The following is a 16,702-nucleotide window of genomic DNA, read 5'->3' as shown; positions in this document are numbered from 1 at the left end:
GCTGGACTTTGTGGAGTCATTTATAAAAAATAAAAAAAAATTGTCAGATGTATATTTCTCCTTATTTTCCCCATAGAAATTAATTTGTAATTAACTATGGTGACCAAGTTTTTTTCCCCCACAATGAGCATTCTTTTCTGGCTGTATCCATATACAGTGTGTCTATATCATGGAACAGTCCTTCATCTATCAAACACGGTTTGATTCTTTGAATTAGGGTTTACCTAAATATATGGATGGTTTCTGTTTGTAATAGAAATACATTTATGCATTTGTATTTCAGTTTTTAGAACTAGCCACTAGGGCTGCACGATTATGACAAAAATCATAATTATCGATTATTCCTTTGAAATTGTAATTGCGATTATTTATTACGATTATCACAATTTACATTGAATGATGTTTATACCATTGTTTGATGCAACTGCATGTATTTTTATATGAAAATAAACAAGCTGTAAATACTCTAACTGAAGAACTTTTAGTGCTTTTCAATAGTATTAAGCCTCAAATGTCAAATATACATCGGATTGGTTTCTTCTTTAAATTATAAAAAAGTACAAATATGAATGGTATTATAATGTTATACTAAAACTAAAATTAAAACAATGGAAAAACTCTTAAAATAACATGTAGAAAGAAAAACCGCATCGTAAGCGTGCAGAATAGCGTAAGTGGACTTTGAATGATTAATTGCCGCTTTGAACGATTACGTAATTGTGGCATCCATAATTGTAATCGCGATTAGAAATTTGATTAATTGTGCAGCCCTACTAGCCACTGATTAGGATCTGAAATGACCCATTAGAATGATAATGAAGTCTGCCAGGGACTTCCCTATGGAGTTAATCACAGACCGCGGTTAATTCCAGCAGATGCATTAGTGCTGTGGCAGCCTAAGACTCTCAGGATGCAGAATTTCTTAGGGCAATATTGCATTATGACTGGCTGCTTCCAGGATAGATATCTTCTAATGATCATGTAGAGCTGAATAATTAATCGAAATAAAAACGAAATATGGCTATATGACTTTATGCGATTATCAAATCACAAAGGCTGTGATTTAATTAAATAAATAAATAAATGCTAAAAAGAAGTTATTTTAGTACTGTAAGTTTAGTAATTTAACATTTGAAAATTAAGGAAAACAGCCATAAATATTAATTTTGAACTTTAACAGTTGCAATTTAATATAAAATTACTGTTATATAATTTTTTCCTTGATTTTAATTTGATTGTTCTGCAAAATATTACAATAGTATATTTTAAATTGTTTTAATTTTCTGTATCGTTTTTTTTAGTAATTATTTTTTTTTAGTGATAATAACCACAAAAAATACAAACAAGCACAGCAAACCTGTTTTTTTAATCGCATTTTGAATCATAATCACAGTATTTATCAGAAAAAATGCATCTCAAACTATGCAGCCGTTCAATCTTGTCAGTCTGCCTTTTGAAGACATGCACAGCATATCTTTGTCCTGACACATGACGTTGTGCAAACAGATCGGATTTTGTCATCTTTTTTGCAGCTGTGAAGGTGACTGTAAATAGTTTTATTTCAGAGTTTTAAACAGAATGTTCCTCTTCTTGATTTCATTGCATCCTTAAACTCCAGTAGTGATCCTGTCTTCCCAGACCCCACTGTGTAAAGCTACTGCTGAGAGTTTGATGATATGTTTCAAGCCTGCGTGTAATGTTCTGTCCCAGACGCAGCCAAGTGCTGAACAGGGAGATTATAGTCTGGCTCGTGCTGACACTGACAGCCTGGGGATGCAGCCTTTCTTCCCCCGGTGCAGAGCTGAAATCACTCTGTCTGGATAATCGCTGTTCATTTTACGCCTGTCATCAGCTGTCGTGCCCTCCTCCTTCTGCTTCTGCCAGCTGAAGATGCCCAGGTGGCGCGCTGCCCATCTTAAATATGGAGGTAGGACACAAGCATCCAGACGGCCGTCTCACAGCTGGACTCTCGGCGTCATTCCTGGCACACAGGGCACACCACGGCGGGCACCATCTTAAATAATAATGACTCTCTCATCAAGAGGTGCAGGCGGCTAGTTTAAATGTAATAGATACACAACTAATTATAGAGATTTTTCAGGGGCAGCTGCTGTGTTTTTATTGCGTAAAAAAGGGATAGTTCAGCTTAAAGTGAAAATTGTCATCATCATTTACTCACTTTCATGTCATTTCAAACATCTATGGCTTATTCAGGATTTCTTAATATTTGCCCTTCCACAAATAAGGCCTAAAAAGGTCCTAAATCAGAGCAGAAAGCAGCTGCCAGTCGTGGCATTAAATGTTGCATACAAAATTAATTTCTTCCTCATAAAAAATTAATATGTTCCTCGGTATGCTTTGTTTCCCAGTACAAATATCGAAACATCCTTAAATCACGATACATTTATTTGAGATGCAGATTGAACATATGAAGTCTTCTGAGAAATTTAACAAAATTAAGTGAGTTTATACTCACTTAAAAAAAAAAAAGAATATATGTGTGTGTGTATGTATATATGTCAGTGGGTGTGAAAACTTGTTTTCCTATTGAATTAAGTTGATTTATCCATTCAATGAAATTCAGTGGGGTTGTTTTGGACCGCAGTGACTTCCACTGTATGGATAAAAATAGGTAAAACATTACTTAAAATCTATCTCTGGTACTTTGCACACAAAACAAAGTTATACCGGTTTGGAACTACATGAGTGTGAATAACTACTTCTGATTTTGAAGGCAAAAATGTGTCAGTCCCCTTCAGTGAATGGTCAAAGAGTCGTGCTGCTCAAAGCCATCTGCTGGGTGGTGGCCTGAAGCTGTCCTTGAAATGTGACTTCTATGTTTAACCATCCCATCTTGAGAGTGATGTGTGTGATATTCCCTTTGACAACTGTTGGAAGTAATGACGTACAGTAAATAGGAATGTGATTTTGCATGAAGCGGCTTAGTGGCATTCCATAGTGTCAGCACAGGAAGTGTTTTTAAAAAAAGTACTGCAAAACAATTGATCTCAATATCTCACATTTTTTCACTTTACTAGCTAAAATGTTTTTTTTTTTTTTTAGCAAAATAATACTTGACATTCCCTCCACTTTTTAGTATATTCCAGTGTTTCCGCTACATTCATTCTGCCATGGTGGGCCGCCACACCAAAAATCATCCCCGCCATGGCTACAGCTTCTCAGTGACGCCACTCACATCATTCACAGTCAAGGAATTAGCGGAGGAAAACAGGGTTTGAATTTCGGCACGGGATTGCTCATAATTCTACTTATTCCTGCAGGTTCCGCACTTATAACGCGAAGACAGATGACGGAATGTATCATTTGTACGTGCTTTTAAGTCTTGCCAATTTAAACATTCAAGCGACCTCTGAAACAGAATTGACGACAGAATTGAGTTATGTTTTGTCGCTTATTGCACGCAAATGGCCAAATACATACAAAATTATGTAAAAATTTCTGTCTTGGCGAGTATTCACTCAAACAGTCGGTACAAAACAGCGATTTTACCCCCTCATTGCAGAGAAATATAAAGTTGCGAGTCAGTAGCCTGTTGAAGCTATTTTACTAATAAAAGTTTCCGTGCTGTGATGTCGTTGTCGTGTGCACTAATGTGTGTGCGTGCGTCTATGAAAGCAGCGTAGCCTAGGCTACTGCATATAGTTTTAGTTTAGCTATAAACCCGAGCCTGAGCGGGTCGGGTAGCAGACCTCTACACACCACAAGATAATCGGGCTGATTTCTCCCCTTCCGACAGTCCTAGGTAATGTCCCGATTATCCCCACCCAAATGTTCACACAAAGAAAGAAGGCATAACTTTTATTCTCGCTGTAGTCTTGTTGCTGCCGCCATGTCGTGTCGTGTGTTTCGTTGTGAAAGCGAATCTACTTAGTTTGGCCTTCCAAAAGAGGGCGATATCTGCTTCTTCATGCCTAGAGCTGATCCGTGCTGGTCGCTGAGGAAATACATCAACTTCGCGCTGTGGATCGTCGGATCGGCTTTCACCGACATGGTTTTATGTTTACGCGATGCAACGTGTAAAAAGACAGCATAAGTCATTATAATCCGTAATTATGTCCCCACTGGATGCAACAAATGCCTCGTTTATAATGGGTTTTAATGTTTTTGTCTCGTTGCTCCGGCCGGACAGGGCATCACAGTATGGTAGGGGCGTAACATTTCCGTCACACGCTTGAGGTATTCGGCCAATCACAACTCACTGAATAGCTGGCCAATCAGAGCACACCTCGCTTTTCAGACGATGAGCTTTGTAAAAATCGATGCGTTTCAGAAAGGCGGGGCATAGAGGAGAAACAATAATGTACAGTATGTGGAAAATAATGTGTTTTTTGAACCTTAAACCGCATAAACATTTCATTACACCAAATACACAAAATAATGTTATTTTTAGCAACTTCATATGACCCCTTTAATATACTTAATCATGCACAGACATAAGAGTAAGAGCACACACACACACACTTGACTGTGTCTTTTTTTCATTATTCATCAAGCAGAGCAATTGAAATTTTTGCTACATTAATATTTTAAGCTAAAGCTTTCGCTGTCTTGTGGATTTTAAGCATAATGTTTTGAAATATGGCATTGTGCTCATAGTCACAACCCACTGAGAGCCAACAGATGCTTCCTATCTTCCCTTTATTCCCTCTGCTCCTCCACCCTTATTTTCTTGGAGTAATCTTTCCCTCACCATCGTATAGCCTTGTGCCCTTTGGCCCAGTAAGCACTACATGGCATATTCCACCCACGCCAATGCAAGAACCTTTGGAAGCCAGCAGTGTCAGATAGTCTAACAACTGTTGGACTAAGAGTCATTTTCTTTTCCTGTTGTGGAAGCATAATTGGAATTACAGAATGGGCATTGGGGAGATTTCCTGGTGATACTTTTCCTCAAAGTGTCACAAGAGAATATCAAGAATGCTTTTGTGCCACATCGTCACGGTTAAAGTTACTTTCAAGGACGTTTGGAAAGGGAGCTTGGCTCGTGATCAAGACATAAATTGATTTGTATGGTATTTAATTAAATGAGAAGCATTTACAGTCACATCGCAATCACACCTCAGCATGTGGCTTCACATGATTGAGGAGTTCCAGGATGAGCAACATTCTTGGGATCTGACACGGGACAAGTTTTATTGATGAACCGTTACATTCATAGTTAAAGGATTAGTTCATTCAAAAGTGAAATTTTTTGGATGATTCGCCCTCATGTTCCTCTTAATCTATGATTTTCAACAAGATGTTCAAGTTGCTCTTTTCCATAATGAAAGTGAATGGTGACCAGAAGTCAAACTACAAAAATGACAAAAAATTTACATTCATAGTTAAAGGATTAGTTCATTCAAAAGTGAAATTTTTTGGATGATTCGCCCTCATGTTCCTCTTAATCTATGATGTTCAAGTTGCTCTTTTCCATAATGAAAGTGAATGGTGACCAGAAGTCAAACTACAAAAATGACAAAAAAAAAAAAATCACTAAACTTGTACACTATATTTCAACTCATGGTCACCATTCACTTTCATTGTATGGAAAAGAGCAGCGTGAACATTCTGCTAAATATCAGCTTTTGTGTTCCACAGAAGAAAGTCATATGGTTTGTAACAACATGAGGGTGAGTAAATAATGACAGGATTTTTGGGTGAACTATGTCTTATATATTGAGGGGAGTTGTGGAAAAATCTGTAATTTTTATCTCTCCTGACGCTAAGCATGTTTGCTGGTTTTACTCAACAGCCTCACCCATCAGCCTCACACGGGTTTGTAAACTAACGTCATTAGTGTCATTTGCCAAGTTCTCTCTCTCTCTCTCTCTCTCTCTTTGTAAGAGCTTGACTGCTCTTAATCCAGGTCGTAGCCGTCACTGAAATTTGATGTGCTGTTCGCTCAGTCAGCAGTGCGCTGGCTTCATGCCACACACATGCCCGCACATACACGCTTTCACGGTCTTGTTTTTCTTTCATTCGAATGCTCACTTATATTTTTATATGAAACAGCCTTTAGGACTTGGAGGTCGTTGATGCCCTTTTTAATCCATGGAAGAAGAATGAGCTGTAGAAAGAAGAAATAAGGAACCAAAATAAGAAAACACATGAGCCCTTTTTCAGTTTCTTGGAATCACTTTTACCATGAACTAGGGTGTGGGTGTGATAAACTACCTTGATTTCGTAGGCTATGATCTCTCAGTTGTTCCTGGTGAGTCATGCTGCACAGTATTTCAAGGCCTGTACAAAATTGTATATCTGTATTTTTCACCCTTTTGACAATATTCAGTGCATGTATTTTTGTATTTGCTATGAAATGGTTTAAAAGGTGATTATGATTATTTGAACTACTAATGCAGTAAAAACAGTAATATTGTGAAATATTATTACAATTTAAATGAACTGTATATATATATTAGAAAATGTGATTTAATCCTGTGATGTAAAGCCATTACTCCAGTCTTCAGTGTCTCATGATCCTCCAGAAATATATATTTTTTCATTTCTTATTATTATCAATGTTGAAAACAGTTGTGCTGCTTAATATTTTTGTGGAATCTGCCAAACTTTTGAATGGTAGTGTATAGACATGCTTTGTTATGTTTCCATTCAAATAAATATCCTTGTGCCTTTGGACTGAAAATATTATTACAATTTAAATGAACTGTATATATATATTAGAAAATGTGATTTAATCCTGTGATGTAAAGCCATTACTCCAGTCTTCAGTGTCTCATGATCCTCCAGAAATATATATTTTTTCATTTCTTATTATTATCAATGTTGAAAACAGTTGTGCTGCTTAATATTTTTGTGGAATCTGCCAAACTTTTGAATGGTAGTGTATAGACATGCTTTATGTTTCCATTCAAATAAATATCCTTGTGCCTTTGGACTGTCACTCTGTCCCTCAAACACACTGGCCAGCCGCCCACTCTGCTGATGGCATGCTGCTTGACCTCTTCTCCCTCCCGAGGGTTTAAAGTTCTGTTTTCGGCATCAGTGAAGAGAGCCCTTTGATGCCACTGCAGTTAACTTGATCAGAACTCTGGGAATTCAGAATTCATTTTCTCAGAATTTCATTTCAGAGAGTTTTAATTTCTCAAGCTAAGTGGGATAAAATTGTATTTGCTATGTTTACTCCAACTTTTCACATGGATATGTTTTACATATGCAGCTCTAGGGTGGTTGCATGAACAGACTCTCTTTGTCTTACCGATCTCTTAGGCCGTTCAGAGCGTTCCCTGACACATTGGCCATCCTCCAAGCTCGAAATATGGCCTAACTGGTTAATAAAGTTGCTGATGGAACATTTTCCTCATGGACTCTTGAATATGCCTTAATTAAATGTCATGGGAAAAATAAGGATTGACAGATTGTTTTCCTATTGTACAGTTGCTTTGGTGTCTTTAGGGTTAAAACAATATTGGTTGGTTGGGTGTCACATAGTCAAATTAACTTGTGTGTGTATATATAAACATAACTAAAATACTTTTTAAAGACAACAAAGGTTCTTGGGAAGCAGTCAGAGACATTTTTTTGTAAATTATGAAATTTGTGTCTTACCTTCTGAAAAACTTGCAAGCCAGTCACACAAGAATGAAGCTCATTGGTCTTTGATGTTTTAAGTCTGCCATGAAACGCCCTAGCATGTGACCTTCGCAGATGCTCTTCTAGTGTTTGGACTTGTAATGCTAATGAGGGTATAACATTGTGTCTACTTACAGCTCTCTGTGTTGTCTTTGTTGCAGGCTCTGTGTTGGATGTTATAAAGCACATCATTTCAAAGGGGGAACACAAGAACGGTGTACTGGATGAACCCAGTATAGCTACTGTGCTGAAAGAGGTCCTTCAGGGTCTTGAGTACCTTCACAGAAATGGACAGATCCACAGGTAATACACTTTTGGAAAAGTTTTGGAACACTTGACCTAAAAATTTAATTTGTCATTATTTACTTGTTATAAACCCGTATGATTTCTGTTTAACACAAAAGGTGAATTTAGAAGAATATTCGCACCACTCCATTTTAATAGTGACCACAAACAAAAACTCCGTTAGAATAATTGTATCAGTGGAGAACTTATTCATTGAAAAGAACTGGCTTGAAAGAACGATTCATTTACAAATCGGACCACTCTGGCAGAGTTGAGGTACCTGGAGTCAGACTCTGACGCAGACTATGAATGAACTTGGACGCACTCGGGCAGACTTGTACTCGAACTCAGACACATGAAATATTAAAGAGCAGGTCATATGGGTTTTCGAAAAATATATTTTTTGCAGTTTGTAACGTAGCTACCCTTCAATGTAAACAGTCTGCAAAGTTGTTAATCAAAAAAAGTGCATGATAAATGAAGATATTGTCTCTAAAAAGAAAGAGTCAATTCTGAACCGCCTTAACGAGTCGTCATATTTTCGAATCTTCTGCCTATTACCTATATACGTCACAAGGTAACACATTTGCATAATCCCCGCCTGCCCAAGAAATACGAACACTCTGACCTGCCCACAAACACTTCCGCTAGTTAGTGTGTTTACATCAGGTTGAGAAGACGCTGTGTTCTGCGTTGTCAACGCAAGTTTTTGTTTTTATTGCTGAAAGATGATGATGTTAAGTCATCAGGTAAAGTACCACATACAAAGTTTAAACTTACCAGTGAGAAACGTCCTGATCAAGTTGTGCTTGCAATGGAGTTTCCGGTTGAGCGACTGCTTGACGGGCTCAAATTGATAAGGTAATATCAATGCCATTTTTGTAAGCTTATATCATCTTTGTTTACAAGTAATCCTCTGGAGCAAAAGATGTTAATGTTAATGTTAATTTCCGACACGCATTGTATACAGAAAGACCAATCACAACAGACTTGGCCAGCTGACCAATCAGAGCAGAGTAGGCTTATGGAAGGGAGGGGTTTACAGGCCTTAAGCCCAGAACTGCTTCTAACGAATTGTTTCGAAATCATTGAAAAATTATTTTAATATTAAATGTATATTCTGAGAAAATGACAATGTTTTCTGATCTTAGATGCATTTAAACCTGTTGTAGGGTACTCCAACACAATATTAGGACACTTTAAAATACCATATGACCTGCTCTTTAAAAAAAGTAACAACATAAAATAAAAACAAGACATTAATAAACATCTCCCACTCAAACTCAGTTGGTTAAGGATTTGGACTCGACTCGGACCCAATATTATAATCTGGTTCTTAATCAGTAAAATTACTCGGGTGTTTCGGTCACAGTTTACTGGATGAGGAAGATTTTCATGGAATAATGACTTGAATTTTGACCTGTTTTTCATGCAAAGCGCATTGAATGATTCACACATCGTATGATTTAGAAGACTTGGAATATAGTTCAAGAGTTTACATGGACTGCTTTTATTATACTTTATGGTGCTGTACAGACTTTTGTTATATGTAAAAGATCTGTGTGGGAAAAACAAATCTTTAGTGTACTACAGAAAAACAAACTGCATGCAGGTTTGAAATGAGAGTGTGTAACTATCCCTTTAAGACTGGACTGGTTTCAACACAAAGGAGGTTTGTAGGATGCCTGTGGACCGAGACTCCATTTAAATCAGCTTAATCTCAGATGATGAATGATGGAATTAATTAATTACATTTCAGAATCAACATCTGCTTGAATTTCCAATGGAAATCCGTGGAAAAACTGAGTGAGCCATCCAGTCTAATTTGTACCCTTCAGTCTTTTATCATTAAATCTTTAAATCAAACAAATCTCAGTTGATGTAGGCCGAGCGTATACGACCTATTAATTGGTAGTCTTTTAGTAAACTCATCAAAGATTCCTTTGCTAGTTTATCTGAGACATTCATCTTCAGACGTCAATACTGTCTTTGTGGTGATGACTCACTGATGGTTAATTTAAATCATAGGTCTGTTTTTCTCTCTCTATCTCTCCCTTTTTATGTTAATTGGTTTCTTCTCATATCCCTTGTTCCCTCTACACATGCATAGGCCTGTTGAAGCAGACAGTGTAAATAATTCACAGGCTTTTAGTCTGGTTAAGTACCCATGACTTGCAAGCTACCATGATATATAGACTACCATGAAAACATCAAACAATTACATTTTATAAACATTATATATATATAGTTTTCTAAATATACTTTAATGTTTGTTTCCTATAGTTTAAAAAAAAAATCATATAATTTAAGAAAAGTTTTAATTTGAATGACTAAAATAATTAAAAATGCAATTTAACCATCAAAGAGAGAGATATATATATATATATATATATATATATATATATATATATATATATATATATATATATATTATTTTTATTTATTTATTTTTTAATGTATGATACATTTTGTAACAGCATTTTAAAATAAGAGTTTTCTAAATATACTTTAATGTTTGTTTACTATAGTTTAAAAAAAAAATCATATAATTTAAGAAAAGTTTTAATTTGAATGACTAAAATAATTAAAAATGCAATTTAACCATCAAGTAAAAAGTTTTTTTTTTGCACATATTTTCCTCACACACTGAATAGATGCAAAGGTACACATATTAATTGTAAATATATTTTCAAGGTGAGAAGGTTTTTACAGATATTGTGGATTATTCATTTATAAATATCATTATGTTTTGGGGATATCGTAGCACATGACACTTTACAGAATTTAAACTGAACTAACCTTGCCTTGTCATTTAAAAAAAAATATCTGAAATTTTAAAATATAATTTATTTCTGTGATGGCAAAGCTGAATTTTCATTAGTCATTACTCTAGTCTTCAGTGTCACATGATCCTTCAATTCTTCATAAATCATTATGTTGGCTTGAGACAGCCAACATACTGTTATGCTATATACAGTAAACTACTTCTTCTTCTTCTTCTTAAACTAAAATTTCTGACTGTATCTCCTCCTAGGGCTTTCATGCTACATGCACCAAACTCGGCAGAGACCTGGGCCCTGATGTGTAGTTTGTTGCTATATCTTTTCAGACTGAGCAGACTTACAGTTTTCGGATAAATAATTATTAAAAATCAAAAATTTGCCTTAGACTTACATTGGCTGAGCTCCCTCTAGAGGACAATTGCACTCAACTAGAGAGAGCCACAGGATAAGAAATCTTTCAAACTCCCCTCATTCGTTTTCGTTTTCAATCAGTTAAATTTACAATTAAATTCATACATTTCATTCATACTGACAAGCTAAAAAACATATCTGATCATTAGCAGGTCAGAGCAAGACAATAATGACTGTCTGTTGTCCAGAGGCCAGTGTGAAAGACGCTCAGGACAGATAAGTGATCTGTTATGGTTCTGATCGGACCACTGCTGCGTCCGCACGAAAGATTATCATTTGCACATGCTTTTAAGCCTTGCCAGTTAAAACATTCAAGCGATTTTACAGGATGCGAGCACACATGAAAGAGCTAAATTTAAAGAGCTACATTTTGTGTGACAGAGAGAGGCGTGTCGCACGTTCACTTTCTCTTTTTTAGCACTTTAAACAACACATCTACATACAAGATTGTGTCAAAATACATGATATCTTGGCGAATATCATCAAAAATATCATCATTCTCAAGTGAACATAAACTGTTGAGAAATAATATGGAAATATAGAAACTGTGATTCACATTCTTTGAATAAAAAGTTAAAAAGAACAATTTATTTAAAATAGGATTTTTTTGGTAACTGTGTGTATAGATATATATGTAGATAGATAATGAGATTTTTTTTGTTTGTTTTTTTTATAGATTTTTTTATAGATATTTTTATAAAGATATTTATTCAATATTTTTCACAGTGTGTGTAGCAATCTCACACTGTGTGATATAATTATTCGTTTTTGTTTATTATTTTCAATAATAAAATATTCATTATTTATTCAATATTTTATGTTTGATAGATAGATAGATAGATAGATAGATAGATAGATATCCTCCACATTGCTCGGGGATGCAAGATGCAATTAGACACTGTGCCTTAAGGCTGGCATGAAGTCAGCTGTCAAAAGGGAGTGAAGCAGCAAAATTCTTCATCATCCTCACCATCCTGTGAAGTCCAGCAGATGGGCGTAAAAATCATCGTCCAGCTACTCTCTTCTTCGCAGCGTCTCATCGAGTCTTTCACCCTCGCCCCAGTTTAAGAACAGTTTGTCAATGTAAAGCTTTGAGCTTGTCTGTGCTCTGGTGGGATTGGACTCAAATGGACTCTTTGGGTCTGTCCTCACACTGAGATTCTCTTTGTTATGAGTGTCAGCTGGGGAAACCAGAACACGTTGTCATGGCTACCACAGAGGGTGACATCATTGTCAATTGTACATGATCTGTATCGCTTAGATCTCAGGAACCCGTTCCGCTTTTCTGACATTCTTCAGATTGCCTAGTACCATCTGTGTTTTATATGGTGGTGATGCAGTTGCATTCTGCATCACATTTTTAAATACCTGATCCGTGGAGTATACTTATCAGAGTCCTCTTAGTCTAACTTGGAGACTTGAGAGATCTACTCATATTGGGGTGTTTCTTCAATTATGGGCGCTTTTGACTGTCTTGACTTGAAGAAAATAATTCTTTTTTAATAAATGTATTTGTTTAATTAAAAATAATAGGTAGATCAACTCACAACTATGGGCACTTTATCATTTTATATATACAATGGGTATAGAAAAGAATCACCCCCCTTTAAAATAATCATATTTTGTTGCTTTGGAGCCTGAAATGAATATGGACACAGTTTTTGTTTTATCCAGCTGTATTTACTCCGTGCAACTTATAACATCCAAGTGAAAGATATAACACCAACATGTCAGGAAAAAAATAAAAAACTAGAATCACTGAGTTGGAAAAAGGATCCCCCCCTTGTGTCAGTATTTTGTTGGACCACCTTTTGCTTTAACTAAAGCCTTTAGTCTGTTGGGATTTGTCTCTATTAACTTTGCACATCTAGACTGTAATATTTGCCCACTCTTCTTTGCAGAACTGCACAAGTTCAGTTCAATTTGATGGTGAGTGTTTGTGGACTGCAGTCTTCAAGTCATTCCACAGATTTTCAGTGGGGTTTAAGTCTGGGCTCTGACTAGGCCATGCAAGGACATTCACCCTTTTCTCCTTCAGCCACTGTGTGCTCAGTTTTGCTGTGTGCTTTGGGTCATTGTCATGTTGGAAAGTAAACCTTCTTCTCATTGAGTACGTTTACATGGACATCAGTAATCTAACTATTTAAGACACTATTATGATTAAGGTGTTTACATGAGTTGCTTTTAGAATATTCCTTTCATGTTTCCGTTTTACATGTTATAGTACATAGATCGATTAATGGCACACGTCATTACGTTCACATTCGACGCCATCTGACGTTCCCTCCAGAATTTCACGTATCAACATACTGTTCGTCTTCGGTACTGTACAGTTGGGTGTTTCATTTTTAATTTTACGAAAGCTTCTAGTGCAGTTAATTATATGTCATGCTATACTATACAAAGCTGTGGCAAAGCTGGCCGAATGGTGTGGCACTAACAACCTGTCCCTCAATGTGAGTAAGACAAAGGAGGTTGTGATGGACTTCAGGAGAAACTCCGTTGACCACCCCCCCACCACAGAGGATCTCATCTGGACCATCATGTACAGTATTATGTGAAGCATCCGTATAGTCTGTATTTTTTAAATATATGCATAGGTAAACATTTATATATGATATATTCATAGTCAAAATCTGTCAGTAGGTTAGTTGTGTATAGGTACAGTGTTTATGTGAAGCATTCGTATAGTTTGTATTTTTTTTAAATTTATGTATAGGTAAACATTTATTTATATATAGATATAGATAGTATATTTATAGTCAAAATCAGTCAGTAGGCTAGTTGTGTATAGGTTTAACTGTTTTACTTCATTGTTGTATGCCTGTATTTATGTAGCACCGTGGTCCTGTGAGGCATGACATTTCGTTCCACTGTATGTCCCCACATGTAGCACAATGACAATAAAGCTCAACTTGACTTGAACTTGACTTGATACGTGCAAACTAGGGCTGTCAAAATTGCGGAAAAACTAAATTCGAATTTTGTACTTAAATATTATTAAAATTCAAATTATATTCAAATTTAAAATTCATAATTTTAGTTAAAGTGAAGAAAAGCTTTTGGCTTCTCTCCTGAGGCCACAAGAGGGCGCATCGAGCAAAATAATACTAATGCGCGTTTATTCAAAGTGCATAATAGTATATTTATAGTCAAAATCAGTCAGTAGGCTAGTTGTGTATAGGTTTAACTGTTTTACTTCATTGTTGTATGCCTGTATTTATGTAGCACCGTGGTCCTGTGAGGCATGACATTTCGTTCCACTGTATGTCCCCACATGTAGCACAATGACAATAAAGCTCAACTTGACTTGAACTTGACTTGATACGTGCAAACTAGGGCTGTCAAAATTGCGGAAAAACTAAATTCGAATTTTGTACTTAAATATTATTAAAATTCAAATTATATTCAAATTTAAAATTCATAATTTTAGTTAAAGTGAAGAAAAGCTTTTGGCTTCTCTCCTGAGGCCACAAGAGGGCGCATCGAGCAAAATAATACTAATGCGCGTTTATTCAAAGTGCATAATGTTTAAAATAATGTTTATAAACCAATTATAATTAAGTTGCTTAAACAACTTACAGAGTACATTTTTAATTTAAAAACGTGAGTTGCAGTGGGGTGGGAAATAATTTTACATGGCTTTCTAAACATGCGGATCTTTTGTGCAAAACGTGAGTGCAACGGTGATAGATGTCCCTCTAGAAAATGCGCGAAATATGCGTTCTGTGTAAACGGCTAGGTTTTAGTTTTGACGTAAACAAGATCTTCTCTGCATTGATGTTCTCTTTTTCCGCAATACTTTTAATGAACAATGCAGCAGCACCGCATCTAGTGGGTTCAGCTGGATAGGCTGACAAAAATATTATAATGCAGTGACACCTACATCGTCATTGCATCTCGTGCGCCGCTGATAAGGCTGTCCGATGCACACCTAAAATTCGAATGCAACATTTTTGCATTCGAATGTGGATTTTTATTTTAAATTCAACGAATATTGATGGATAAAACGATGAAAATATGAGGATAAAAATGTGTCGTCTTGCTTGAAGCCATGCTCTTTTGTTTGCCGTCAAACGGTTGACCACTGCTGTGTGTATCCTGTCGCAAAATGCGGCGAAAAGTCCTACACTAAGTTAATAGTGTGATTAAAGGGGTCATATAATGCTATTTTAAAGATCATTATTTTGTGTATTTGGTGTAACAGAATATGTTGACATGCTTTAATGTTAAAAAAAAACACATTATTTTTCAAATACTGTACATTATTGTAGGTCCTCTATGCCCTGCCTTCAACAAAGCCCCCTCCTTTGACAAGCGCAGTCTGCTCTGATTGGCCAGCTGACCCAGTGCATTGTGATTGGCCGAACACCCCAAGCACGCGTTGGAAATGTAACGCCCCTTACCATAATCGCGAGCTTCAGCTTTCAAAGTAAATATCAAGACAGTTAATAATGTCGTTAGTTTTACCATCAGTTCAAGCCCGAAAGGGCAACAGGGTCACGTGACGGACACAGTCATGATGCAGTACACAAGCCGCAGTTAAGACAGCTGACGTGCTATGATTTCTGACAGGCAGTTCACTCTCCTGTGATGTGACCCTGTTCCCCTCACACACACACACGACGCGTTACTCTCAATTTTTTTTTAGAAATAGCCTTTGTGCACAGACAGCCTTGTACTCCTCTAGGTTCAAAAAACTGTCCTCCATAAAATGCCTAATAAATGATTCCTAATTGTATCTACTTCCGGAAGGCCAAATAAAGTGCTTTTGCTTTCGCACTGAAACACACAGCGTCTCCCTGACATGGCTGCATCAAACCTACTGCTGTTCCTGAAACCACGGCTTCTTTCTTTGCGTGCACATTTGGGCGGCATTATGCTAATATTTCCACATAGCGATGTAGATATGTGGGGGCGTGTTAGAATGAGCCGTTTTAGGTAGGTGTGACTGACTGACTTATAAAGAATATCTCTTTGGATTTGAGACTTTAGTCTTTGCAACTTTACAGACCTTCTTTATGCACCAAGAGCTTGTAACACTCCAAAGAGAAAGGAAAAATTGAAATCGCATCATATGACCCCTTTAAGGTGTGTACAAGTCTATACTGCACTTCAATAATGTGACTAAAATAGGAATACTCCACGTGTCTTAATTCGATTTGTGTTTACTTCGATTATGACTACAGCTGGATTAATCAAAACTCTGTTTACATGGTAGATTCTTAATCAGAGTATTGTCTTAATTGTGCTAATATCGGATTATTGTTGTCTATGTAAACGTACTGAGTGACAACTTTCTGTCAGAGGGCAGCAGATTTTCCTCAAGAATTTGACCGATTTTTCCCCATCCATTTTTCCTTCTATTCTGACAAGTGCTCCAGTCCCTGCTGCAGAGAAACACCCCATAACAGGATATTAGCACCTCCATGCTTTACTGGAGGAATGCTGTTATTTGGATGGTGAGCTGTATTGGATTTCCGACAGACACATCATTTATTGTTGAAGCCAAATAATACAATTTTAGTCTCATCTGCCTCGGAATCTTCAAGGTGCGTTTTGGCAAAGCTCAGTCATGACTGCATGTGGCCTTTCTTGAGGAGTGGCTTTTTTCTTGCAATCCTCCCATA

The 16,702-nt window shown here is 36.6% G+C and overlaps 1 protein-coding gene across 1 annotated transcript in view; it reads left to right on the top strand.

Moving 5' to 3' along the window:
• Positions 1-16,702, top strand: part of LOC107584942 (serine/threonine-protein kinase OSR1-like) — a 90,447-nt gene that overhangs the window by 35,098 nt on the left and 38,647 nt on the right. Inside the window, exon 4 of the mRNA XM_016271723.1 lies at positions 7,755-7,896. Within this exon, the coding sequence (XP_016127209.1) occupies positions 7,755-7,896 (142 nt within the window). The remainder of the gene's footprint in view (positions 1-7,754; positions 7,897-16,702) is intronic.

Source organism: Sinocyclocheilus grahami, unplaced genomic scaffold (assembly GCF_001515645.1).
Source record: "Sinocyclocheilus grahami isolate Dianchi unplaced genomic scaffold, SAMN03320097.WGS_v1.1 scaffold65.1, whole genome shotgun sequence".
Classification (NCBI taxonomy): Eukaryota; Metazoa; Chordata; class Actinopteri; order Cypriniformes; family Cyprinidae; genus Sinocyclocheilus; species Sinocyclocheilus grahami.
Note: the sequence above shows the minus strand (reverse complement) of the source record. Positions and strands in the feature narration are given on the sequence as shown.